This window comes from Myzus persicae, unplaced genomic scaffold, assembly GCF_001856785.1.
Source record: "Myzus persicae strain clone G006 unplaced genomic scaffold, MPER_G0061.0, whole genome shotgun sequence".
Taxonomy (NCBI): Eukaryota; Metazoa; Arthropoda; class Insecta; order Hemiptera; family Aphididae; genus Myzus; species Myzus persicae.
In genome coordinates, this window is record NW_019101352.1 from 1,118,625 (window position 1) to 1,146,210 (window position 27,586).

The 27,586-nt window shown below is 27.0% G+C and overlaps 2 protein-coding genes across 9 annotated transcripts in view; one reads left to right on the forward strand and one right to left on the reverse strand.

The window, feature by feature from the left end:
* LOC111028728 (protein pinocchio) overlaps positions 1-5,455 on the reverse strand; it is a 34,698-nt gene extending 29,243 nt beyond the window's left edge. The window contains exons 1-2 of one of the 3 annotated variants that reach the window (XM_022307466.1): positions 5,169-5,455; positions 1,072-1,225 (exon numbers count right to left, since the gene is read on the reverse strand). In XM_022307466.1, coding sequence (XP_022163158.1) covers positions 1,072-1,201 — 130 coding nt within the window. In that variant the 5' untranslated portion in view covers positions 1,202-1,225; positions 5,169-5,455. Of the gene's footprint in view, positions 1-1,071; positions 1,226-5,128 lie in introns of those variants that run through there. The other 2 variants (XM_022307467.1, XM_022307468.1) reach the window with 2 other exon arrangements.
* Positions 5,456-8,207: 2,752 nt separating this feature from the next.
* On the forward strand, positions 8,208-27,458 carry LOC111028762 (brefeldin A-inhibited guanine nucleotide-exchange protein 3). 6 transcript variants are annotated; one of them, XM_022307513.1, is made up of 28 exons: positions 8,208-8,609; positions 11,363-11,495; positions 11,614-11,747; positions 11,822-11,956; positions 12,015-12,189; positions 12,333-12,450; positions 12,591-12,863; positions 12,957-13,089; positions 14,360-14,457; positions 14,533-14,899; positions 15,020-15,127; positions 15,474-15,621; positions 15,986-16,137; positions 18,495-18,657; positions 19,529-19,636; positions 19,781-19,996; positions 20,094-20,295; positions 20,379-20,531; positions 20,792-20,956; positions 21,023-21,266; positions 21,341-21,520; positions 21,592-21,808; positions 21,875-22,007; positions 23,579-23,841; positions 23,939-24,456; positions 25,035-25,267; positions 25,352-26,144; positions 26,232-26,444. In XM_022307513.1, exons 2-28 carry the CDS (start codon positions 11,411-11,413, stop codon positions 26,442-26,444), a joined length of 5,727 nt encoding a protein of 1,908 aa, XP_022163205.1. In that variant the 5' UTR covers positions 8,208-8,609; positions 11,363-11,410. The 6 variants fall into 6 exon arrangements, with proteins under 6 accessions (XP_022163205.1, XP_022163207.1, XP_022163204.1 ...); XM_022307515.1 differs by lacking the exon at positions 8,208-8,609 and adding an exon at positions 26,887-27,458 and having other exon boundaries at positions 10,737-11,495; positions 12,015-12,180; positions 26,232-26,488; XM_022307512.1 differs by lacking the exon at positions 8,208-8,609 and adding an exon at positions 10,737-11,293.
* Positions 27,459-27,586: the final 128 nt, after the last annotated feature.

Consider the following 27,586-nt stretch of genomic DNA (forward strand, 5'->3'; position numbering starts at 1 on the left):
GATTTTTTGGTTCATAAAAAAAATCCCAGTGGGTGGAATTGCACCCACTGGTCCCTCTCTGCGGGCGCCCCTATGAAGAGTAATGTTGTACAAGGATAATGTCAAGTTTACCCAGGAGATATAGACCTTACCTGGACATCGAATATTATCCGTAACGTAAGATACCTATATATTCATAAGTATTTATATTACATAGGTACATGTACCTCCTACCAGTCCTACCTATATACCGTGTATCCGTGGAAACAGAGAACACTTTATCATAAATTACGCTGTAAATAATATACAATTCTGTTTGAGGAACATTGAATTGGACTCATGGATCTTACATTTGCTAAACACAACATCATTTTTTTCAATAGCAACCATTTTTTTGAGTATAAGTTTTGGATTGGTCGTTTTTTCAAGTAATTTTGATCAGTCAACTTGTCTAAACCCAAAAATTGGCAAAAGTTAAAGCTAAGTATAATTTAAAAAATAAATTAATTTACTAAATTAAATTTTTTTTTATTATTTAATATTGTAAGTATTTTTCATTCTAAACATCATAATTACATAATGAAACATAATAAAAGAAAATATTAATTCATAAAAAGTAGTTAATTTATTACTTTAACCGTAACAAGTTTGATTGTATCATGTTGTTTAGAAAGAAAAAATACGTAGAATTAGGTAGAATTAAAAAAAAAATCAAATTTAGTAATTTCATTTGTTTATTTATGTAGCACTAACTTTGCCAATTTTGGGTTTAGAATACAATTAAATAGATCAAAATTACTTTAAAAAAACGATAAATTCAAAAATTAAATTCAAAATAGGGAGTTTACATTAAAAAAAAATAAAGTTGTGTCACGCATGCACAAAATACATGAGTTTGAAGAGTTGTAAGTCATAGAAATGTATAATGCATAAGTCTAGCGGAATGTCCTGCAAACAGAATTAAAATAATTATTTATAGTGAAAATTATTTACATTATAATGATGAGTGATAAAGTGTACCCTGTTTCCGTGGATAAGGTAAGGTACCTACTTTAATTTTGTACGAATGTGATAATTTGTTAATTAACTTACTATTTTTGTTACAACTACATTCCAAATCATCACTAGGTCTAAAATCCGGATCATCTTCATCGAATATTATTGATTCTTCGTAGTCGTTAAACACTGAACGATCAGATTCATTGCAACATGCAGTCCTCATTTTTCTTTTAAGTATAATTTAAACCTAAAATAAAAAAATAGTTTGACTTGATCGATATTTATTCATTTTATTTTAATACATATAAAATTAAAATTCAATAAACATGATTGATATTTACCAACCTCCCTCCATCACAAACAACCACATTATTTGCATCAATAACGTCTACTATAAACTATCCCAATTAATTAAGTAATTATTTAAAAAAGTTAACCCCTTAAATAAGTCACTGCGAATAGTGTTTATGCAGTTGACATCAATTTCTCGATTAAAATATAATAATAGTTCTCAATTTATTAAAAATAGAACTAAGATTAAACTTCTTCGAACAATTATTTTAAGATTTTATACATGCTATTTGTAGGTATAGAAATAAATCGAGGACAACTGAATTTAATATATTTTGCATATATGTTATTAACTTATAAATTTGAATTAATATGTTGTGGTTACAGTGCAAGTCTATATAAATAATACAAACATAATAATTAATTTAATGAAATAAAGATAAATAATATACCTACTATAGTATATTTATATTTAATATGAACGCCATCAAACAAATTTCATTTTATCAGGGTCCATTTACTCATACTAACACTTTTGAAGAGGTATTATGAAAAATGTGGATTTCAATTAACTACTAAATTTATAAAGTCATATCAATAAGTTTACCATGATAATGGCGGTAAAATATTAATGTAAATGGCTTATAAAACTTGCAAATTACTTTGAGTTCGAAATTCATAAAAAAATTGTTTAATTCTATGATTTGACAATTTAATTCAAAATTCTTCAAACGTTTTACTCGATTTCTTATTGAACGGTTATCTTATTTTGTTAAAACTAAAAAACGAATAACCATATCGATATTTCAAATTTACACAAAATATTTGTTTGGTCATTTCATATACTTGAATATTTTTGAAAATATTTTCATTCCTCTTGAGCTGTTTGCGAACATTTTAAATTTTAAATTATTTTAGTCTTTTTTTCGTTAAATGTCAATAAAATATTGTTTGTTAGGCCAAAAAGCTTGAAAATTGAATACAATAAGGGTCCTGATATATTTTAACAATAGAAACCAAAAAATATTAAAATTACATGGTCACAGTTTTTATTTTTTTTGTATCAACATTTAAAGTTCAAATTCTTCAATATTTATCAAAGTTTACAAATTATTTTGTAGTTTAAAATTTTAAAAATTTTAAAAATTTCAACTTTTATAGCTAAAGATTGAAAATTTAAAACAAGGTTACATGTAAGTAGTTAATTATGTGAGAAAAAAATTTAAAAATATATTTCCACCATTTTTTTTTACAGTCATTTTAAGTTAAAATTTGGACTGAATTACATATTTAAACCAAGAATAACAATTTCAGTTATTTGGTTGTAATTTAAAAATATTATTCGAGGTTACTTGAAACTTTTAGAGTATATTATTATATTTCACACACCCAATGACTTTCCAAATGTAATTTTTTTGGCAAAAATGAATTTAACCTACTATAGTCCTAATGTCAAGTATTAAAATAAATTACTTCAATCGCAATAATATCATCAAATATTTTGTAAGTAATACTATACGCTGACAGACCACCTTCGCTCAGAATATTTGTGTGTATATTATGATTTTATATCATGAAATTCAAATTTAACACTATCCATTAGAGTGGCCAGCTTGTAACCTACAACTGTACAGCAGAGTGACATCCATCCTTTACCCGTATTTTTTTAATTAACTTCTTTAGTTTGCGTGTGAAGACACTTTCTTAGACGAAATAATACTTTGATCATCAACTTCGATAGAAGTTTCTTACAGCCAGTATGGAATCTTGTTGGTACTTTAGGGTGGTCTGGAATATTGAAAATTCTCAGTACCTATAGGTATATCGTATATGTACCTACTTTTTAAAACAATCAGGAATATCTAAAATCGAATATATGAACATTTATTAAAATTTTTATATGATTATTAAAATAAGTGTTTGGTTAACGTGGATTTTTTTTTGTCTTAGGTTTCTAAACATAAGTTTAGAACACCTTGTGTCCCAGTTGTGTCCACTCGTCCGTTTATCCGTTAATTGTGAATTACGATTGTTGATAAATAAATTATATGCGTATGGAATATGGATATAAGACACATTAAGTTGTATTAAAGTTTAGAAACCGGAAATTTAGCACACTCCCAGAGTGAAATTTTGTAAATTGTGTTGTAGTCAAAAATTCCTAAAATGTTTTTAATATACCTTAGATTTGAAAATGCAATACAACATTTTTCATAGATTGTTATTGATTACTGGGATTAAATGAAATTATATTGATCAAAGTTCTACAAATATTTTAAAGAAATAATAATAATAAATCGACCTATACCATAATACTAACTGTAAATTTATATAAATTTAAATACAAATTCAAGTAGTTAAAATAGTTAAATACATGTATTATTTAATTAAATAAATTTCTTTAAGAGCAATATAAAAATATATATCATTAAATATACTAGGAAAATATAGGTTGACTCAAAAGTCTTCGCTCAGATTCTTTGCATGATTTATCATTGAATTCAAATTTAACACATTCATTACAGTGACCTACTCAACGATGAGGTCACGTACACTCAACACCTACTGCACAGCTGAGCGGAACAATTTTAAATAGCCATTTCGTAAATCTAATTTTTTTTTAATGTTGATACTAAAAACATTTAAGTCAAGCACCTCTGTAAATAGTACCTAGTTTATTTATTTTTTATATTTTAAAATATCAAAGATTTTGTTTTGAGTAATTTATTTGAATGGTAATAACATTTTTTAAATGTTATTTTTGGGAATTTTCCGACATAAATAAATCATAAATAATTTTTTACTTTCATTCAATTTTTATAACTTTTTACATTAGGTAAATATAGGTATACATTTAATTAATGATTTTAAAATTATTGAAATTATCTAATGAAGCAAATAAAATTACTATCAGTTATATGTTGTTAAAGCAATATTCGTTAGTTGGACAAAAATTGTGTACATACATCTATGTATCCATGTGACTATATAGTATGTATATTATATAGAGGAACCTAAATACGTATAAAATATTTTGACAAATTTTCTATTCATTATTGAAATAATAAAACCAATTTTCAACTAAATGTCTTGTAGATTTGTTCTATGTTTTTAGGGTTTTTGAATTTTAAACAATAAATATTTTATATTTGTTCTGTTTATTGCAAAAACAATTGAGAAATTTTAAAAATTATTTCTCACAACTTGCAGTCAATTAACAATTTACAAAGGTGTTATATGAAATGTTACCTTTTTTACTAATACAATTTACTTTCTGAAAAAGCCATATTTGTCATGTTACTTATGTTTAAAGCAATACAATTTAAAATAGCATAGTATTAAAATACCTAACTTAACTCTCAAGACATTTAATTTGCAATACTTGTTTATTATATTTTATAACTTATGGCATCGGAACTATAATAATAAATATAAATAGGTAAATTGTAAATAATTTAATCTTAGAGTACATAGTTTTTGTGTAACTATTTGGAACCTTAATCCATAACTCTATAACCTTTGAAAATGGCGAAAAAGAAAAAGTTATAAGAACTTGCAGTATGCTACAAATTATCTCAAATAAATAAAATATTCTATTAATCTAAAAAATATTACATAACTTAATTACAGTATTAATGACCAAAGTTTTTTAAACCTTCTCAAAAATACTCATCATAGTTATTAATTACAAAATACAATATGAAGTAAATAATTAAATGAATTGTTATAATATTATTAGAATAATAATTTACTAATCAAAAAATATACATTACCTACATACTTATCTGTAACAATTACTTAAATACTTATAACAAAAATATAAAAATATATTATATATTTACCTTAAATAGGTGCTTACCAAATATTTTTTTGAACTAATAAAAATAATAATATCTCACTTTGACACTTCTTCAAAAAGTTTATGTTGGCAGGAACTCCAAAAATAAAATGGTAAATATTATTTTTTTTATTATTTGCGTAACTTGTCCGGTTAAAATATTACCATAAATAATACAGAATTTAGGCACAATATAAACTTGACTTCTTAAAACAAAAAAACTGGAGTACTAAAATATTTCAAGCTGAAAATTAGTAAAAAAAGATTTCATACATATGATTAAATCTAATAAATAATCAGATGAGAGCACATAATATATTTGTGTACAAGCGTTCGACTTTATTATCGAGTTTTTTCGACTGTTCACTCATACAAAAATTACGTATATTATGTTAGATAATACAAATATTTATTTTTATCTCTGTATAATTATATTTTATCATTTATTTCTTTTAATGTTTATTTACTTGTATTTTTAAACCAGTCAGTAAAGCTAATAGAGATATAATTAATATAAATGCTTAACAGACAAAAAAATTATAAATAAAAGAGGTTAATAGTATGATAGCAACATTTATGTATTAGTAATTATTAATTATATCATTATTATGATAAAAAATATACAGCACACTACATATTACAAATCATATATACGCAGCATATTATAGGTATTACACATATAAATGAACAATATGAAAACGCCAATAATATTAATAATACATATTATATACTTTTAATTTTTTCAATAATACTTTAAATATTTTAGATACTACTTATTACTTATTTATAAAATAGATAAATAAACAATATAATAAGTTCCAATACTATATTTTGTAAATATCTATAGACACCCTGCCACACTCCGGGTTGAATAAATAGCCTTTACTATATTCCTAAACAATAATGTTTTGAATTCGACATTTTAATAATAACTAGGTATCATAACTAAGTGTTTTCATTTGTATGAGCAGTGAGCACTCAGTAAACTTACCTACATACACATGTACATTGCAGTATATATATCTATAATTTAGAAAGAGAATTATGTATGATGCACATAATATATTATCTTGGAGTTAATTATTTGTTATTTTATTTACAGAGTTCTACTTCTACCTATGACCTATCCTCCATTATTCACCAGAGAACTAAAAGATATCCTGCTACAATTGTGGGAATGAATCTTTATTATTGTTAAATAGCTATAATAATGACTTATGAGTTATGAGTAACTTTGTTTAACATTTTCAAGCATTTTGACCCAGTGAAAATTTGTTATTGACATTAATAGAAAAAAAACTAAAAACTAATTTCAAATGCCAGTATAATATGTAGTTCAAAAAAAGTCAAAACATTTCTAAAATTATACCGTGCGTGTACATATAATTCTAATACAAACATATGAGTTTAAGAATATACGGTCATCTATTTTTGAATTACAACAAAATAAGAAAATCCTTTGATAAGAAATCGGTATTTAAGAGGACGATTCACCTGTGTGTGCTGTCTCCGTCTTAGAAATGGCAAATTTTAAGCTCAGTAGACCGTAAAATAATAAATTGTTTATGAACTTTAAAATACTCATTACTTGCTTTAAAATTAAAATATAAATAAAAACCTGCGAGGTTCACTAGATAATATTCTTACCTTTAAATTTTATAAGAGGTCAATTCACTCTCATTTTTAAACCAACTAATCTAAATGTGATCTACCGAGAGTAAAATTTGGTATGTTACGCATTTGTAAGACGGAGACAACGTGTCCTCTGAGAGGATGCTATGACCGTATGTCCTCTCAGACGCTCTTAAAAAATTAATGCGGAATAACACTCAATTTTTTTAAATTCAAATCTTAAGTATGAATATTAAAATTTTTATGATAAAAATATTTGCAAAATTTCAAAAATTTATAAAAAAATATTGTAACTATGTATTTTTTATATCTTTGAATTGGAATATAAACAATTTCTGAGGAACCTTGTATTTAATTTTCAAGGTTTTGACTGAGAGAACATTTTTTCATCAATATTTATAGAAAACAAAATTGAAAAAGTTCTATAATGTCAAATATTTATTTATAGGCATATACCTCAAAAAACTTCAAAATATTTTGAAAATCACCGGGAATTATCAGTTTTGACCTTTCAAAAGAACCAACAAGATCCAATCAACTACCCGAAACCGCCCCTAAAATTTGAAAATTGTAGCAATTTTCTCTACTGTAAATTGTGTGTAAATACACATACCCCCAAAAAACACATTGTAAAATCAATATCTTTGTTGCTCTAGACGATATAGAATCTATAAAAGTTAATAATTTACTCTCAGTTTTGAAAATTAGTAGTAGAGATGTTTTTTTTTAAGATTGTTTACAGATTCAACAAAATAAATTATAATAATATGACATATATTATGCGTACATGAATTAATTAACAATGAAAGATTATCATTAGTGATTTTTTATGTTATACACATATTTACCGCGTATTTGTGACACTATTAAAATAATCGATTATCAATAAAATTTTGCCCGCGCAGCATCCACATCTAGTTGGATGATCATTACAAATTTTTTTACAGTATGATGTTATTTCAATTTTTTATCTTTCACTTCTTAGTCGTTTCAAACATGAACAAAGGAAACTTGCTGATTAACATAACACAATAATATACATATAAATAATAACAAGGTCTTTGCAAAATGCAAATATAAACACCGCATTTTCCTGTTCCTTCATAAAAATGACAGAAATTAATATGGTTAATATTATATTAAAAATTGTGCTAATATTTTTTTTGATTTAAGAATAATAACATATAATCGTAGTTATAGAGGTCTCCTCTGTTTTTTGTTTAGCCATTTCAGCAATAAGGCAGAGATTGTTACATTCTGTATAGAGCTAATTTTTATTTTTTGAAAGCAATCATAACTCAAAATTAATGAATTCGACATTTTGAGTTGTGACAGTCTAGAGTAGCGATTTATGTGTGGTTATGAACGGTAGATATCTAAGTAGTAAGTATGCAGTTTCTACACTCTCGCCTACACATTAAAAAATAATTACTTAGTTATTTAAATAGGTATTTACGTTATGATCGGCAGTGGCGGATTTAACACCCGGGCAACCTGGACACGTCCGACCGGGCCCCGGACGTAGGGGCCCCTTTGGCCAAAATAATAGGGATAACACTAGATTTAATAAATAAAAAAAATAAGTGTATTAAAATAATTATACTATAATAAACCATATTATTAAAAGTTGTTATATAATACAGAATATTATGATATTATAGCAGTGAGCTAAAAGTACCAAATAACTGGTAATTCCCATTGTCGTCGACGTTTATCGATTGTCGTCGACGTTTATCGACCCATGTATATTTTATCTTATATTTATATAATGTCAAATTACTTTTATATTTGCCATTTATATTTCTTTTATTGAGCGGTTACGACGTACGAAACATCATTGAAGAACACGTCTTATTATAAACTATAAAATGTATGTATTATTAATTAAATTATTAATTAGTATTTTTATAATAAGAATTATTAGATTATTGATATTAGTTGTATAAATATAATTTATGAAACATTGATAGGTAGATAGATAAATATGTTAATAATTTTTATTTTATCTTTAGTTGAAAAATGTCTAATCCTTACAATTCAAATTATAAACACAAATCGGGAAGTTTAAAACGGAAAGAAAAAGAAAGAAGGGAACTAGAAAAATGTAAATCTGACAAGAAACAAAAAGTACTTGGGGATTTTTTTAATCAATTTGAAAGCTCTCCGATCACAATACCTGATGCTTCTCAAAACGTTGATAAAAAAAATTTATTAACTACTCGTAAATCGGTTTCAAATATATCTTCTTCACTTATAAACTGTACGTCTGATTCATTTGAGTTAAATATTCATCAAACCAATGTTCAGGATTCATCAAGTGACTTCTCATTAAATAAACCTATATTATCTTTACTTATCTTTATTTATCTTAATGATTATGCAATGCTTTACATAGAAAGAGATACAGCAGAATTAATAGATTTACAATCTACCATCAAAATTTTTTCAGAAAAAAAAGCTAGAAAAGGTTATAAAAGTGAATTATTATAAATTATAATAAATATTATGTATTATAAATAAGTGTTTTATTTTATATTTACGTTTTACAATATTATTAATTTTCGATTGTTATACGAGTTGGTAACATAAATTAAATAAGTTAAAGTATTTTATTATGTATGTATTCTTGAATTAATTTTAAATATATAAATACTTCTCCCCCCAACCCTGTTTAACATTTTAAATAAGATATTATAATTAGGGAATAGGGGAGGCGTGGGCCCCAATTTTAAATGTCCGACCGGGCCTTTTTTTTTAGATCCGCCACTGATGATCGGAATATTATAAGATATTAAGAGATTGATCACAATATTGAATAATGAATATGCGAATACGTTACTTGATAAATAACAATACTGATTTTTAATTTCTTAAATCATCTTACGGACAGTTAAAATCGAAAACATCCTTCGACTTGTTATGGAAATCCACATTAGGTGCCTGGGCGAACTTGGACTTACAACTATATACTAAATACCTACATATAACTTCAAGAGCTTCAAATCCTGACTTTACTATCGTTTTCAGCATGCTTAACTATGTAGGTACGTAATTCTAGTAGTCGGAGATAGGTAATAGGTAAGCCTAACCTAACCTAACCTCGTAGGTATCTGTAATATTTTACCTACTAAGGGCCAGTTGTACCAGATACCGGTCTAGACTAGTTTAAACTAGAGATTATCTTGGTTTAAGAATTAAACTGAATTTAAAATTTAGTATGTTGTTAAATGGTAGTTTTAAACAACAGATATGTAGTTAAATTAGGTTTTTCAGAGCGATCAGTGGATTCTATGACAACTACACCACATCAATATTATTATTTATTAGTTTATTACTATCAGTGTACCTACTGATGCAATGCAATGCATGCATTATCATTTATCACTTTTGTTTAAAAACAATGGCATAATAACATTAGGATTATCCATTCGTTCACCTTTTTTTATTAGGTACCTACTATTTAATACCTAAGTTATTTAGACGCAAAAGCTTGGGGGGAGCTATATGTTGTACATAACTTTAATTACCTGTTGGATGCTCGATTTCCAGTTAAATCAGAACATGTACATACCAAATAGCTTGTTTTGGCTAATTCAACAAACTCAAAATCACGAAGACATAGAAAATAATCTGGAAGCAGCCTGAATATTCTGGGCACCTATCCGATGTTCATTCGCAATCAAGTTTATAAGTTCAACAAAATCATCATCCCCCATATTTCGTTATTCATTTTTAAATAAATATAAATGATTCTTCGCACAAGAAATTAATTTATCACAAATTATCAATATCATATCTAATTGTCATAATGTATGGATGATGGATCTATGGCAAAAATTTGCTAAACCTAGTTTAAACCATCAAGTTCGGTTGTTTAACTAAACTTGCTTTTAAACTGGGTTTAAGTGTTAAACTAGTTTTGTACAACATATGAGTTGGTCTTAAACAAAGTTTCAAAAAATCTAGTTTAAACTAGACTGGTACAACAACTGGCCCTAATAGAAATACCTACCTCATAAAAAATTACATGATTCTACTACCTATAGAATTTATAACTAATATCAATATTAGATTTACTATGGTTCTACTTTTCGTGGTTGATTGTAAAAGTTTCTAACTTAATAAATAAATACACATTTTAATAAGGTTATACTTTGTCCAGTAATAGTAAATAGTAATCTAGTATACAGTAATTATCTACATAGGTTTGCATCACGATTCACGGTTTAAGGTAGAATTCTATCTTAAACGACTTAAACCGTGGTTCGCATGCATGCCACGAATATTATGCGCGCGGCGAGCGCAATGTTAATGATAACAGAAATGATAAAAACAGTTTTCAACTTTTCATATTCATATAATCATTACATTTGAAGAAAGTAAGCAGTAAGCACGTTGACGTTAGTCGATATCTTCGAGCTGTTGCTTAGCCATTTGACCATTATTTTATGACGCCGGCTCCGGTTTTGGTGTTTGAGACGAATTAAGTGACACATTTCAGACCAGTTTCCAGTCTTTTGACATTCGGTGTTGACAACATACCCTCATGCGCAGGTGTATTCCGCCAGCTGCGTTTTTCATATAATTTTACAGTCAGAAATTAATTTTTGAAATATCGCACAGGAATACGATGTCTGTCTAGATGGTATAATCCTAACACAGTCGATCGAAATGGAAGATCTACTCATTCAGATATCGAAAGACGCGGCAAACGCAAAATTGACCAGCCTGAGTCAGTCAGCAACTGAAGCATATGGTAGAATTTTACGTCAATACTCCAAATAATTGTTCTCGGTCGATTTTGTCGAGTTGATAGATATAATATGTTATTTGTTGATGAAATATTAAAATTAAAATTTATACTCCCATTTCAGTGTTTCTGGAAAAGCAACAGGGATCCCTGCGTGATCCAGCCCATGAACTTAGAGCTAAGTGTTTAAATGTTTTTAAACTGGCCTTTGAAACCAGAAAAAGCAAACTAGTGGCACAAGCTTTGTGTGGATTAAATGTAAAATGTCTATTTTATTAGTTCATTAATACTTAACTGATTATTACTAAATCCTAACTCTTAATTATGTCTAGAAAATTTTGAGAGATGATCGTTTTCAATCAAATTTTGAGCCAGAAGATGATTCGTTATGGTTGCCGTCACAGATTTTGCATACAATTAGTTCTATTTTAACACAGTCCGACGACACACAAATTGATATGTTAAAGGTGATTCTACTTATTCACATTGTTTAAACAAGAATAATTATTTGAAATTAATTTACAGGTGTTTTTGAATGTTGCGTGTTCATCATACTGGACAATGAACGGGCGTATTATAATACAAATACTTACACTGTCCTGTGAAGTATATGAAAATGGGAACCAAGGAATTCGTTCGGCTGCACAGGCTGCCGTCAGTCAGACTCTACGATATTTTTGCAATTTTCTCGGTAAAATAGGTACTTTATTTCTATTTGAGTCGGTAAAAGACTAGATATTGACAAATAAGAAAAATTTTAAAACGATAGCATTTCACCGATTCCGATTATATTGTGTTAAATTATTTATAAAAACTTATTTTAATAATTTGTTGTACTTCCAGATGAAGAATGTGAAGAAATCAATAAAATGAAAGACAATGGTGCTGGTGGAGTATTATGTTTTAACGAAGCATTACCAATATTGCAATTTATTGTTAGTAAAATAGACGAGACTCAAAAGTAATTATTATTATTATTATTATTATTTATTTATTTCTCGGAAAGAAGAATACTGGGCCCTACTGAGACACTTGTGTGAGAGCCCAGACTTTCTGTTTATGTTTAAATCTGGGTTTAACTTATGTTTGTCATGTTAATAGTGGAGACCGTTGCAGTCAAGCTGTTGTCTTTTATCTTGAGTGTCTTCATACTCTTGTTGCAAGCTTACCCCAAAAAGTACATGACAATCGTCACTTTACTATGTTCTTATGGCAACGACTATGTCCAGCTATTATAGCCTTTTTAGGATCACCTCGAGTAGATAAAAAAATTGTGTCAAGAGACGACGACAAGGTTACTAAATTTGGTAGAGGATCTGGTGTCTTGGGAAGTGCTCCTAGCTTCAACAGCAATCAATCAAAAATAATATATAGGTAATAATCTTATTTTTAATAATAACAATTCACATGCTTAGACTATTACTAACTATTAACACTACTAATATATTGCATGCATTTTAATTTTAGTATTGGAAGTCAACTAGTGAGACTGGTTGGATGTGTGAGTTCTCTTAGACCTGTTTTGGAGTCTGTCTTTCATAGAATGCTTTTATATCCACCGCCTCTCTATAGAATAGATGCTTTAAAAGCTTTAAAAGAGGTAGGTATTTAGATTTATTCAGGAAAAAATGTAATATATAAATTATTATTTAATGGTTTCATGAACAGAATAATCTCCAATATTTTACATTGTTAACTTAAGTACAATCTGAATAGGTACAATTTTAATCAAATTTACAAACCCTATAATAATTTAACACTTAAAACAATTATTAAAAAAAAATTAACTTTAATTTTTGTTGGAATTTAAATCTATTAAAATTATTTGTATTTAATCAGACAAAAATGTTAAATTCCCTGTAGTTGTATTAACTAATTAGTGATTATTATTTTGTACTCGAGTAATATTATTATCTATCGGACTTTTATTTAAATAATTTTTCTTCATTTTTAACTTATTCTAACTAATTAAATAAGTTATTAAAAGAAAAACTATTTATTGTTATTTTTATAAAACTTAGTTGGTTAAATAAATAAAGCATTTGTATTAAATATTTCAAAAACTAGCTTGTTTAATAACGTCAAACTATATTATTGTTGGCTAAAAATTATAAGCTTTGTACATGAGTTAATACAGGTTACTTTTTTTTTGATTGTATAGGATTTCGCAATATTATTTAGTAGTAAAATCTGTAGTTCAATTTCCCATTCTTTTTCTACATCTTTTAATCTATGTACCTTTAATATGAATAATGAGTAAAATGTTACTTTTTATACTCTGCATATGATTTTATCCAATGTTGACTACTACCCCAATGATATTCTTCATACTTTTTCTAAGAAAAAAATAAAAATTCCATTGGCTTCTGTGGTATATTTGCATCATTAATATACCACTTTATATGACTGTCGCTACTCACTAATATTAAATGTGTCCCATCTTTTAATTGTTTAAAAATGAAGGGCATTTAACCAAATATTTAGAAAATTGGTTTTGTGACACCTATTCTTAATTCATGTGATCATTCCAATGTTACCATCTACTTTTTATGTTACCTAACCAATTCTGTTTTATTTAAGTTTAATACTTGGGTATATTTACAATGGTACATACGAAAAGTTCTTTTAAAAAAACTAACCTTAATTCATTAAAAAAATTGGTTCAAAATAGTAAATTCTGTTGAATGCATTCTTGTTTAAAAACAGTTTTAACAATCATAAAATTCTTGCTCACAACTTTAAAAATATTTTATCATTAAAAATTTTAAAATTTAAAAAAGTTATTCATAGTTGATAATACTTGTATTTGTAAAATGTATTATATAATATATTGTACCATATATAGTTGTATAAAATACATTTTATTTCAGCTATTGAGTAGTCCGAATAGAATAGTGGATTTTGCTGGACCAATACTTGTGGAAGATGATAAAATGTGTCAACAGAGTGATATGGCATTGACTCGTTTGTTAGTATAAAATAATATACATTTTTCTGTGTATGATGTGATTAAATGTATTGTTATAATTTTTTTATGCTTTAGAGTGATGGATTCTATTGAAGAATGTTCCAAATGTACAGATTGGGAAATTGTTTTTACAAGTGTTTCGTGTATACTTTCTCTTCTTTCAACCCTTCTTGATTTATCTACTGGAAAAGGAATTAATGATGTTTACACTGAAAAAATAAATGAAAAATTCCAGTCATTGGCTAGTTGCGACTACACGGGACCTCTAACTTATGAGTCAATGAAGAGATTACCAAATATCTATAGAGAACAATTATTATCTTCTTCTTCTGAATCATCTATTGGGAATAGAAGTCGTATCAACAGTACAAGCAGTAGTAGTGGAGTTCCAAGTAGTGGTAATACAGAAGGGCCTGAAGGAGGATATCAAAATGATCCACAGGTGACTTATATACAAAACATCAATCATTAACTCTCGATTTATTTTTCAGCTAATTAGCCATAAAATAGAAAATCTTGTTTAATCTAATATAAATTTTTATTATTATTACTTGTAACTCAGATTGACGAAATGGAAGCAGCAGTTGAGAAAAATCTAAAAGAAGAAGCATTTCGTTTAGAGCTAGTAACAAAAAAGTTAAATACTTGTTATGTATTTCAAGTTACTCCAGTAAGTTTTATCTCTCTCATTTATATTGTTTTTATATACAATAATACTAAAAGTACGATCATCCACCAACTATAGGTACTAATTTTCCAGTAAAAATGTAAAAATATTCAAAAAAAAATTGGTCTGGGTGGTCTCTATTTGTTTTCTGATACACAATACCAAACACAGACATTTACTACTATACGTCTATAACTGATATCAAACATGAATACATTTTAGATTAAATTAAATTTCATAGCATCGCTTATGCTTTTTTTAATTAAGTATTTAAATTTGCTGTATTCATATTTATTATATATAATAGTTTCTTAACTCACTTAATAATAATATGTACTTTATATTATAGGAGTCTGTAGAATTATTGGATTTAGAAAAAAAAAATGCTGGTAGTTTTGTCCAGACTCTTGTTAGTTTTTTACCTACATTGTTACCACTTCGAAGTACATTACAAGTAGATGAAGAGATCCAAAGGTTTTCTTCCAGTTTTTGTGAAGGTATATTACTATATTTATACAACAAAACTTATAAAATATTAAAATTGTGTTTTATAATAAAACATTTTATGTAGATATAAGTTCACAGCCGTTTAATCATCTATATTTAATTATTGTTAAAACAATTGTAACATATAAACGGTTTTCAGATAATTTTTATCTAAAATATTTAATGAACTATATTGTTTTACTGTTTAATAATTAAAAATTATTAAATACGAAAAAAAATTATTCAAAATGGTCATACCTGTAACTTAAAAATCTAACATTAGTTTAAAGTGGTTTTATAATTGAATTTTAAAATATGTTGACAATTTAGAAGAAAATATAATAATATTATTACATAATTTTTTATTTAATTTAGAAATCATACGACAAGATAACAAAAAATATGGTTCAATAATAATAAATGCAGATGGTGTTTACGTAGCAACAATTATGTCATTATATCTTAATTTAAAGTTAATTAATCAAAATTATTATGATGATTCTTCTATTCTGCCCATCATGTCTGAAGTAAGTTAAAAACAAATATATATTGAAATATTAAAAACTATGATTGAATTTCTGGTCAAAACATTTATATGTTGAAACACCAATATATTGTATTATATTGTTATTAGTATATAAAATGTAGCAAATATTTTTTACATTTCAACATGTTGACCTATCAATGTTTTGCATTGAATCCCAATGTTAAACTTTATACTAGCCATTATATGTAATCGAATACATTTTCCGCAAACCCAATAGCTCATGTTGCCAAGGGTCTTTATCAATTAAACATTTTAAAAATAATAACTTTGAAGTTAAAAAGTTTTAAATTGAAAACAAGACGACTTTAAAGTGAATCGTTTTATTTAACATTAGATTTTTAACTTACTCATATCTTAAGTCCGGATTTATATGTTTTTACATTTTGTTATTGAGTTGATGCGGTCTTACAAAAGTAAAAAAAATGTGGACTGTTCATTCAACATTGAGTTCATATGAAAAAGTTTTTTTTGTAAATTATGAGAAAATAGTACTAATTTATTTATTATTGTTATTAATTTTAGTAATACGGTACCTGAAAAAATATTCTACCAACCATAGTTATTTTTTTATATTATTTTTATTAAAAATAATACTTAGTGGTACTATTATGTTGCTGTGATGTTACGTATTAGTTGACCTAACCTATACTTATAACAAGAAGTAACAACGTATTTATTTATAAAAAGTTCAAATATATTTTGGTTATAAGATTGTAAGATTGCTGTAAGTGTTTTTAAGATTTTAGATTTTTTTAAGATTATAGGAATAAGATAAAAAAATCCATTAATTATAACACCTATCAAAATAATGGATAAAGACTCGTCCAACAAAAAAGACACTATCCTAACTATTACTATAGTGGAGTTATTTCATTTCACAAGTGTATATGTTATGGGCAATGTGTAAATTGCCCGGTCAATGTGAACCAAACATTTTTTTTAACCAACTAATATTATTTTTATTATTATTATAAATTATAATCGTTAAATATTTATAGTATTGATTTTTTTTAAATAAACATTATTAATTTTATTCATGTACCATAATATTACGAATATTTTAATGAAATAACAAAAAAAAATTAACTAGTATCATCATTTTATTTTTTTAATAAATTATAATTTTATTATTACCTATTTATTTGAACAAGATTTAGAAGCGTGGCACTTGGAGTCTTGGAATTACATAGTCTGTTTGCTTTTCTACACTTAGTATTTAAATAGGCAGTACGATAAGTAACAAAAATAAGTTTATACAGTGTTTCAAAAAATTCATATTTTATTGTATTATGATACATGAATAAAATTAATGATTGTTTAAAAAAAAAAATCAATACTATAAATAGGTGATAATAATTAAAAATAATATTAGTTGGTTAAAAAAAATTTGTGGTTTACATTGCCCGTAACATATACACTTATAAAAAAACTGCATATTTAAAGATGTGATTTTTTTTTTTTGTATTGAGTTAAGTTTCAAAATCTACGATCATTAGCCTGAAGGTTTTTAATTGCATAGGAGGGTATGGTCGATTAGAACACATGTATATGTGACGAGGATTTGTCACTAAAACTCGGATGGTCACCCATTTGGGAACTAGTGACACCGGATGATGCTTCATCTCAGAACATGTATGTGACTGAGGCCAAACACCGTGCCATACCAGGCCATATAATGTGGTTCATTGATTATTTTGCACATTTTTCTAATTTTTAAGAAAATATTTGTTTTTTTTAGCGAATATTAGCATCATATTTTAGGTGTCTTAAGAGAATATAAATCCGGACTTTATGCATTACAATAACACAATTAATTTTTACATTTTAAATTGTTAATTATGTATTAATTTTATTAATTTGTAATTAACTGTACATTCTTATTGGTTAGGCAACTTTAAGTATGGGTTTTATTTATACAATCACATCAACAAATTATTGCTTTAAATCTCAAATCTGTGTTGTATACCAGCGGTTCTCAACTTTTTGAGTTTGTGACGCCCTATAATGTCACCAAGATGTCCAACGACCATTTTATAACGTAAGCATTAAAAAATTGAACCAACTGTTATTATTGTATTTATTTGTGTATATATTTTACAAAAAAAGGTATATTATGTACACTTCAATGAACGTTTTTATCAACTATCGGACTATCCAAAAAAATATATATATATTATAGCACTTACTATTAATTATAAGATTCTAAGTGAAACTTTTTTCCCACATGGATTGACAACCCTAAAATAACTGTTGGCGACTCCCCGGTTGAGAACCGCTGTTGTGTACTACATTATTCAAGATGCAATGTAACCATTGGGTGGGTGGGTTGTTCTGCAGGATCAATTTGTTGAAGAAATTTATAGCAGTGGCATGCTGATGTATGTGTCTAGAAGTTGGTTAGCTGAGCTCTATCAACATGTGCTCGTTACTAATATTTTGGTATTGTCCGGCTACAAGACTCAAGCAGCTGGTCATTTGGCGCTATTAGATCTATTAACAGGTTCATATGGGGTCTAGCTTCATACTTGATCATACATTTTTAATTTAAGCTTGGTTTTGTTTGCATTGCTTTCTTTTGTTTTGTTTTTTACTTATCAATTTTAACAAATTAATTGAAATATTTTTTTTTTTATAAAATATCTTTTATGATTATTTTGTTTCATTTCGCATTTATAATTTTATAGTAGCAGTGTTATAGACTTATTTTTCCTGTTGGCACTTGGTTCTAGATATAAGTTATCACATCATCTTTATTAGTAAAAAAAGCAGTCATTGCTATAAAAGATTTTCAAGGAGAAAAATTTGATACGTATCAATAGAGAATAGTTACTTACCGGCTTGTATCAAAGTCTGATTCCGAGACGAATCGGTATGTGTCGCTGTATAATGCACGTGTAACTTCTTGAACACTCAAAATTGACCTGATACGTATCGATACACTCTAAATTTTCCTTGATAATCTTGATGGTTTGAATTTTATGTGGTGTAATTAAATATAAACTCACAAAAACTTTAAAATACCATTATTATGTATGAAATTAAACATAATATTTACTATTTAATCAAGAATAAGGTTATTTAAATATTATGAAAAAATGTCATGTACAAAAATTGGTTGAAATTAATATTTATAGTTATAGAGTAATCTGAACTTTTAAATTTCTAAACATGTACATATTTTTCTTTTTTCTAAATACAAGCTTCCAAAAAAAATATATGAGTATGTACATGTATATATAAGTATGGTATACATCATAGTGCTCATCACACTTCTAATTTAATTTCTCAAATAAAAATATTGAATTATAATCCATACATTTCAAATCTAGACATTGAAGATTTTATTTAAATTATTGTTCATAATATTTTAGATATTGATGGCTACAGTTCTGAGAATAAAGTTAATTGGTTGCTATCAGATTGTCTTCGCCTAGAAAGAACGGTCTGTAGATCAGAGACAAGTCCTGATGCTGATGCTGGTATGATTTCAATGAACATATTATAATATATCAATTTATTAACTTACATTTACTGACCTGAAATACACATTTTATAATCTAGCTTAATGGATAATAAAAAATGTATTTAAATAATATTACAATCAAGTAATCTATTTTTATTAGGTACAAAATTAAGTAGACGAATCGTTACATGTTGCTGGGATTCTATGATGAATGTTTTGGCTGTTCCTCTTGAATTTGATTCTTCCAATGATTCAAAAAATACTCAGGTTAAAAAAATGTTACGAAATGAACTTAACAAAGATTCTATTCGTCAAATGTCAGTGCAGCATAGTCTAGATGCCTTACAAAGAGCAGCTACTCTTGCAAATATTTTAGGTATGTAATGAATTCCGATATTCTAACATTTTATATTTGATTTTAATATTTAAACGTTTTACTTAGTTTAAATTAATATTATATTTATTTTCATTAGGTATGCATAATCGCTGTGAAGGTATATTCTCTCTACTCGTAAAAGCTTCATGTGCTCAGAAAGGAAACGTCAATTGGTTTTCGGGCATAATTAAAAAGCAACCCAAGTTAATAACATCACATGTCTTGAGTATGGATGTAATGCTATCACGTGGCTTAGAATTTGGGTGTCACGGACAAGAATGTTGGCCACATATTTTCAAGTAAATCTTATTAATACATTTTTTAATTGAAATATACCTGTATATATACTAGTACTATACTACCTATAATGTTAATTTTATAGCTGTGCCCTATATGTTGGATACCTAGAACAAGTATTTTTTCGACAGACGTCTTCATCAGTTGCTGCTTTAAAAATGGTTAAACCTAAGTTATTAAATAACGAAAATTTAAACAAAAGTTTTGGTACATCTGTTGATAGTGATGAAGAAGTTTGGTAAGACATGTACTTTATTTTACACACTCAGATGTAAATTAAAAAACTATTGTTGCTTTTTTATTTATACATATAAATATTTTTAAATTTTACCGTTTTTTATACTTCTAAATTAATTATTTAAATATTTGTTTTCAGTTTTTAAATTTTTAGTGTTTTATTTTATTAACTATTTTATGACTTAACCATATATTTATTTCAAATAAACATATGTTCGATAAAAAATACTTGAATATTTATAATCTGTTTTTAATTTTTAGCATGGATGTCTATAGTTTTTTGTCTTCACCAACTTCTCCCAATAATTTGACAGAAACAATATCAACTTTGGTAAATAAAAGTAGAGCAGATATTGAAAACAATGGTATATTAAACCAAGAATATGCTGCACAAATAGTCTGTATTCTGTCTCAATATGTTGATCGGTATATAACACAATCTTTATTAATGTTTGTTGAGTTTTAGTACCTCATAAAAACATATTATTATAGATTATTTGAAGATGCCGCATTAAAATTGAACCTGAGAGCTCTTACTGAATTTGTACGTAGCTTATGTGAAACTATTCGACACGAGTTATTTAAACCACCAGACCAGAAGAAATCTAACAACAGTACTAACAATGCTACGCTTTTATCACGATTATCTCGACTAATGTTACGATGTATCAAAAGCGGGCGCCCATTATTTCACATGATAAAAATATGGTCAATTGTTTTGCCATGTCTGATGGAAGTAAAGACATTTCATGTTAAATATTATCTACTTAATGACATTCATAAACTATATTTTTCTAAATTTTATACCAGGTATCATGTCATAAAGATTTGGCATTGTCTAAACAAGCTATAGCTTCAATTCATGATACAGTTTTAGCTTTTCTTAATGACCAACCAGAACTTTCTCATTTCCATATCAACGAATCACTGTTTAAGCCTTTTGAAAATCTTTTATGTTTAGAACTATGCGACATAGAGATTCAAGACCAAGTAATTTAATTTTTACATAGGCTCTATACATTTATGTTAAAAGAATTAATTTATAATTTTGTTCTTAAAAGATTGTCAGCTGCTTATGTGAATTTGTCGAAGCTAACCGTTCAGATATCAGATCAGGTTGGAGACCTTTATTTGGTGCTCTAAAAGTAGTCAATAGCAGTCATTTATCATCACTGTTAGAGGTATTCAGAGTCTTTCTGAACACTGATGACACATTAGCTTTCTCAAATGCAGCGGTTGATTGTATAGCTTGTCTCATTAAACATGTACGGGGAACTAGTAAGTATTTTTTTTCTTCATATGTAAAATGAAACTGACTAAAAAGTTTGTTTTACATTTGATTAGATTTTGACAACTCAGATACTGATACTAGACTAGAACTGTGCAAAGCTGCTCTTAAACATTTACAGCATTGCAGTTTAATATTAAGGTCAATGTATGTTATGCCAGCATGTCCAAAATTTCATTTACCCAATCGGTAAGTTATAACTAGTACTCAACCAAATATCTTGGTATATGTATCCATATCCATAAAGATGTTTTTTAATCTTTGTTTGATAAATCAACATTTGGGTTATGAAATAGTAAATTTTGATTTTTGGCAGGTTATTTTTTTATCATGATTCAGTAGCTCAAAAAGATTAATGTTTTTGAAATTTCTTGATTTCTAGTTGTTAAAAAATAACATTTAAAATAAAAACTAACATTTTTTTATCCTTATTTATATTCACTCTTGAAGCATAGAAAAAAATTAATTCACAAAGATTTGTCTTTAATTAATATTAATATTTGATCTTGGAGCTAAACCACATATTAAATGTACCAGAATCATACATTGGTAAAAATTCAACCCTAAAAACCAGTTAAATTAGAAAACCAATGTACTCTCAAATATTGCATTTCTCATCACACATACAATTTGGTATCAGCGTTTGTTCTTTTTCTCCTTTTTTTTGTTTGAAAGTTTTATAGTATAAAAACAACAAATATTTCATACTTAAGTTTTTGAGTCCATAAGCACAATATAGAATAGTAAAGTTGGATAGTCTATAACAGTGATGCCCAACCTTTTTTCCTCGGCTGGCCACTTTGGTAAACATTTGTAATCGAGCGGGCCACCAAATATAAAAGTACTCATAATCTCAATCTTAATTCTTAATATAATTTAGTTAGGTACACATAGTAGGTTGTAATATAAAAACATTTTTATATACTTTTTATTTTTATTTTTGTATTTTTTATTTATAAATTAATTGAAATCGTATTTTGTAATAATTTTACTTTTTTTGGAATATTTTGTTTTATTTTAATAATTTGTAACAGGCCACATGGAATACCTTGGAGGGCCACATGTGGCCCGCGGGCCGCGGGTTGGGCATGACTGGTCTATAAGATACAAACTTAAGGACATTTAATTTTTGATGTACATTTGAATAACAAATAATAATTAACTATATTTTACTTCAATAATATAAATTGGTTAAGTTACTGCTTAACATTTTGTATTGTTCATGACTATCTTTACAATTTTTTTTTAATTTCTATTTTAATGGACAAATGGCGCTACTATTATATTCTCGATTTTGCATTTTACTAACCAATCTACTTTTCAATATCTTTCCAATGATATATCTATTTTTCCCTAATTATGAAGTATATAGTATAATTATAGGCTGAGTAATATTATGAAAAAAAAGTGCTTACATATTAATATATAAACAATATAAATTAATTAAAACAATGAGTATGAAAATATCTAGTAATCTTTTGTCTAAACTTTTAAGAATGAAAAAGTTGTTCCTATTTAAGGTTACTTAAAAAAGTACATTAAATATTATTAATTTTGGCTACATAGGTATTTAGAAAATTAAAATTCATATGCATGGGTATGCGTGAGACCTTCAGAAATAGTATTATAAAATAGATATTAAATACTTCAATTGTTTATAACATATCTTTGTGAACTGATTTTTGGTATGTTCTGCAAGTTAGAGACAAAGATAACCTTGATAACCACATCTTCTTGATACTTATATACATTTTGTTTAGAAATCATGTTTTTACTTTGGTTGATAACGATGTACCTGAATTAAAATATATCCAAAATGAAAATTATAATCAACTGTCTATAGAAGATTCAAAAAATGAAGCTATACTTTTAGAAGAAATTGATCAACCATGTGGTATTTTAAGAGTGTGGTACTGCATTGTAGAAGGACTTTGTACTGCAATAACTGGTACATCAGCTATATATCAGAGGCAAAGTCTTGAATTACTCTTAGACATATTACAGGCATTTCCTGAGACACCAGGTTAAAATTATTTTTGACACAATAAATATACCTATGACTGAATATACCCATAAGTATTTAAAAATTATAAATATCAATAAATAATAACAAATTACAGGTTATATATTTGGTTGTTTCTGCATAAATCGGCTACTTCTTCCTACCATACAAACATGGGCAAGGAAGATTGTGTCTACACATGACCTTAGTGACTTACCAAATTTCAAACAGTTGTGTGGAAATTCAACTGATTTGATTGTTAATTATCTAAAAATGGATAAGAATTATGAATTGAAATTTGAAAAAGAAACAACACTGATGTTGAAACAACTTTTGTTTGTATTAAATGAATTCTGTGTTCAGCCTTTAGAGAACATTGTCCGCTTAGGATGTGCATGTTTGAGACATTTTGTTTTGGGTGCTGGAGATAACTTCACTACAAACCAATGGGACCTAATCAGCTTTAGTTTGCACAGAGCTTGTGCTATTTCTTTATATCCACTGACCAGAGTATCAATGACATACAGTCCATTTTCAGATAGTTTTTATGGTGATTTAGCAGCTGGTATTAAAGTGGCTGCAAGAAGAGATAGTACAATAGATGACAATTTGCATTTAAAACAATTATCGCAACAGGTAATCTATTTTTTTTCTATAGATAAAAAATGTATTTTCATACAATCTTATATTATAAAATCTTAAATAAAATTCTAGTAGTTTTATAAAAAAAAAAATGTTAACATATAGTAAGTATACTTTGTAGTTTTAATGTATTGGACCTATTAAATTAAAAGTGTGGAATAATAAGCAAATTAAATATTAAACATCTATGTGCATTCCCAATAGTACTACTATACATTCTATCATTTTTTTTTTTAATGCAGTATTATTAGAAGTGCATTGCAGTTTTGAACTTGATGACTGATTATGTATCAGTCGGTAATCACATGAAAATATTAATACATTTCTTTAAAACATTTTAATGCATTTTTAAACTTAAATTATTCTAAGTATTTAGTACAATTTAATAGAATAGGAACTCCATAACTAAATTTTGTTACCACTGAACCATCTTAAAACTAGTTTGTATTAAAACAAATACAATGTTACTATTTAGAAACAGGAAAAATATATAAATACTAATTAATGAATTGATTTACAATTGCTAGTCTAAGAAATTAAATTAAACTAAAATGTTTATTATGATATTTCAGGTTTTTTTGTTGGACCATCAAAGAGTTAAGAGTGATACAATTGTTGATGATGAAAGAAGTTTCATATTTTTATTATGTCATCACTGGTGTAATTTGGAAATTGACAACCAATGGCAGCAATCACCAGAACGTGTTCCTTACAAGAATATAGTGCTTGGGTTATTTGTAAATGAAATGTTATTACAAATGATTGGAAATGTATTGGTAAAGGGTACCAACAAAGCTATTCCGAGGTATTGATTTCTAAACATGTAAATAATAATATATTTTTTTCATTATAATGATTATTATTATTGAAGATTATTTATTTCCTTCAGCTTAGCCAATATCCTTCTACAGTCTTCTTTGATGACACCGATGGATGAACAATCGTTTAAACCACAGAAGCAACATATGCCTGGATATTTATCCTCACTCACCGAATTTCAGATTCATACATTTATCTCGTGTTTAAATATGACGTACGGTATATCGTGGGAATTTGATTCAAGGCCTGGTCTAAAATTTCTTATTCAAAAAGTTGCTGGTTTAGAGAAAGCAGCAAATTTATATAAGCAGGCTGGAGGAGCTTGGACACTCTCATTGGTTGCACTTTTTGAAATATGTATCAATCGCATGTCAACGTTGAGTTCTGATCAGATTAAGCATATTGTTGAAAAAAGATCTCCCACTAATGATACTGAAAGTTTTATACTTGAACTCAAACGTATATTTGATGATGCCTGCCAAAAATATGTTGAAATAGTTATGGATAAAAGTGGTACACATTGCGCTGTTGATAGGGCAGGAGATAAACCAGTGTTCTTTTTTGTAGCCCAAAATGATGATATTTTTGAAACAACTGAAGAAAAACCAACCGCGTTTAAGTTTGAAGATTTTAAAAAGATATATCCAAATGCTCCATTAACATCAAAAAGTGAAGATAGTGGAAGTGATGATGATGATGCTGTCTATGCTATAGCGAGTTGTAAAAATTTAGATAATCTAATTGAAGAATATAAAAAAAGGAAACATGCAAACTCTATGCCAGGGCAGCCTGATTCAGTTGAAAAAAATGAAGAAAATCTACCAGCTGAAGTTGAAGAACAGAGGCAGACTAGTATGAACAAGGTATTATATTAAATGATTTAATTAAGTCTGATTTTGAATTACTTAATTTTGTACCACTGATAAAAATATGTAACAATTAATTTATAGGACAGTGAAGTGCATGAGTCAGTTTGGTCAGAAATGTTGATATCAGTTTTTGATTTATTGGCGCAGCTAGATGATGACTCATTTAAGTTATTGTTACCAGTCTTATTCAATGGTGTAAGAGTTTTGACGGAATCTGCTACTAGGCCTCTGTTGAAACGCATTCTCGGGGAATTTTACCAAAGGGTAGCTTTCATTTATGGATTTGGTCCGTAGATTCCATAGCAATCATTTATTTGTCAATCAGTTTATAAGTTTTGGTAAGTTTATTAACAGCTGATTAAGTCTTAAAGGATCAGGAACTGAATGTTTCTTTTTATTTATTGAGTAATATAATGTATCTTAAACCAATAATAAAATTTACTAAACATATTTATTATATTATTATAACTAAATTGTATCTGAAAAAAATGTCCATATTTGTATAATATGAATTACCATTTCTTTAAAATTTAGTTTATTCTATTGAATACTGATATGTTGTATTGTATATTATTTTGAGAAATGATACTGATATTAAAGATAACTTACTTATTAAATCCTTATACTTAACTTTATAAAATCTTAAAATATTATTACATATTACTATACTAGGTATGTAATATTAGTTATATACTATTATATAATATTATAATAAATAAACACTTCAATTTTTCAGTTTTTGTTTGTTATTGTCCAGGCACCACGCTGTATAACATTTATCGCTCTGTCATCTGGTAATCATCTGTTATACTCGGATATTTTTTACATAAACAGCTACTAACTTCAAATAAAATTAAATAATATTTTATTGTATACTTACTTACCTTTACTATGAACCTTGTTTCAAACTGTTTTGTTTTCCCTGATGTTTGAAAATTACTGACCGATCATTAATTTCCTCATCAGAAAAGATACTGAAGTTTAAAATAAGTTTATTAAATGCAGTTTTTGATTGAAAAAAAATACACATTGTAAAATCAATACATTCATTACTATAATCTATAAAATACTATTGCTATTATTATAAAATTAATAATGTAATTGACAACTCTTAATATAATAATTTTTATAAATAAATTGGATTGTTTTTCTACATTCTACTGAGGTAGTGAGGTTCTAAATTAAGCTTCTATATATATAGCACTCTAATATTGTTCTGTGCTAATATTCTACTAATAGAAGGAGCATGCGGTGAACGTGAGACAACTGAGACGTGAGTGATGCTGATCGTAATGTTCTTAACTTTTTTATGTTTTTATACGCACGTGCGTATACCACACGACAATTAAAGATATTCAGTCATACGGGTTACTCAACTGAGGCTTAAATACGGAGGGGGGGGGGTCATGTGGTCCGGACCGCTCTTATTGACTATT

Excerpts from the sequence above, each read along its gene's own strand:
- LOC111028762 (XM_022307513.1), top strand. The coding sequence starts at position 11,411 with ATGGAAGATCTACTCATTCAGATATCGAAAGACGCGGCAAACGCAAAA. Across the intron at positions 20,957-21,022 it reads CTGTCTCAATATGTTGATCG|ATTATTTGAAGATGCCGCAT; the intron begins GTATATAACACA and ends ATATTATTATAG. Across the intron at positions 21,809-21,874 it reads TAAACATGTACGGGGAACTA|ATTTTGACAACTCAGATACT; the intron begins GTAAGTATTTTT and ends ACATTTGATTAG.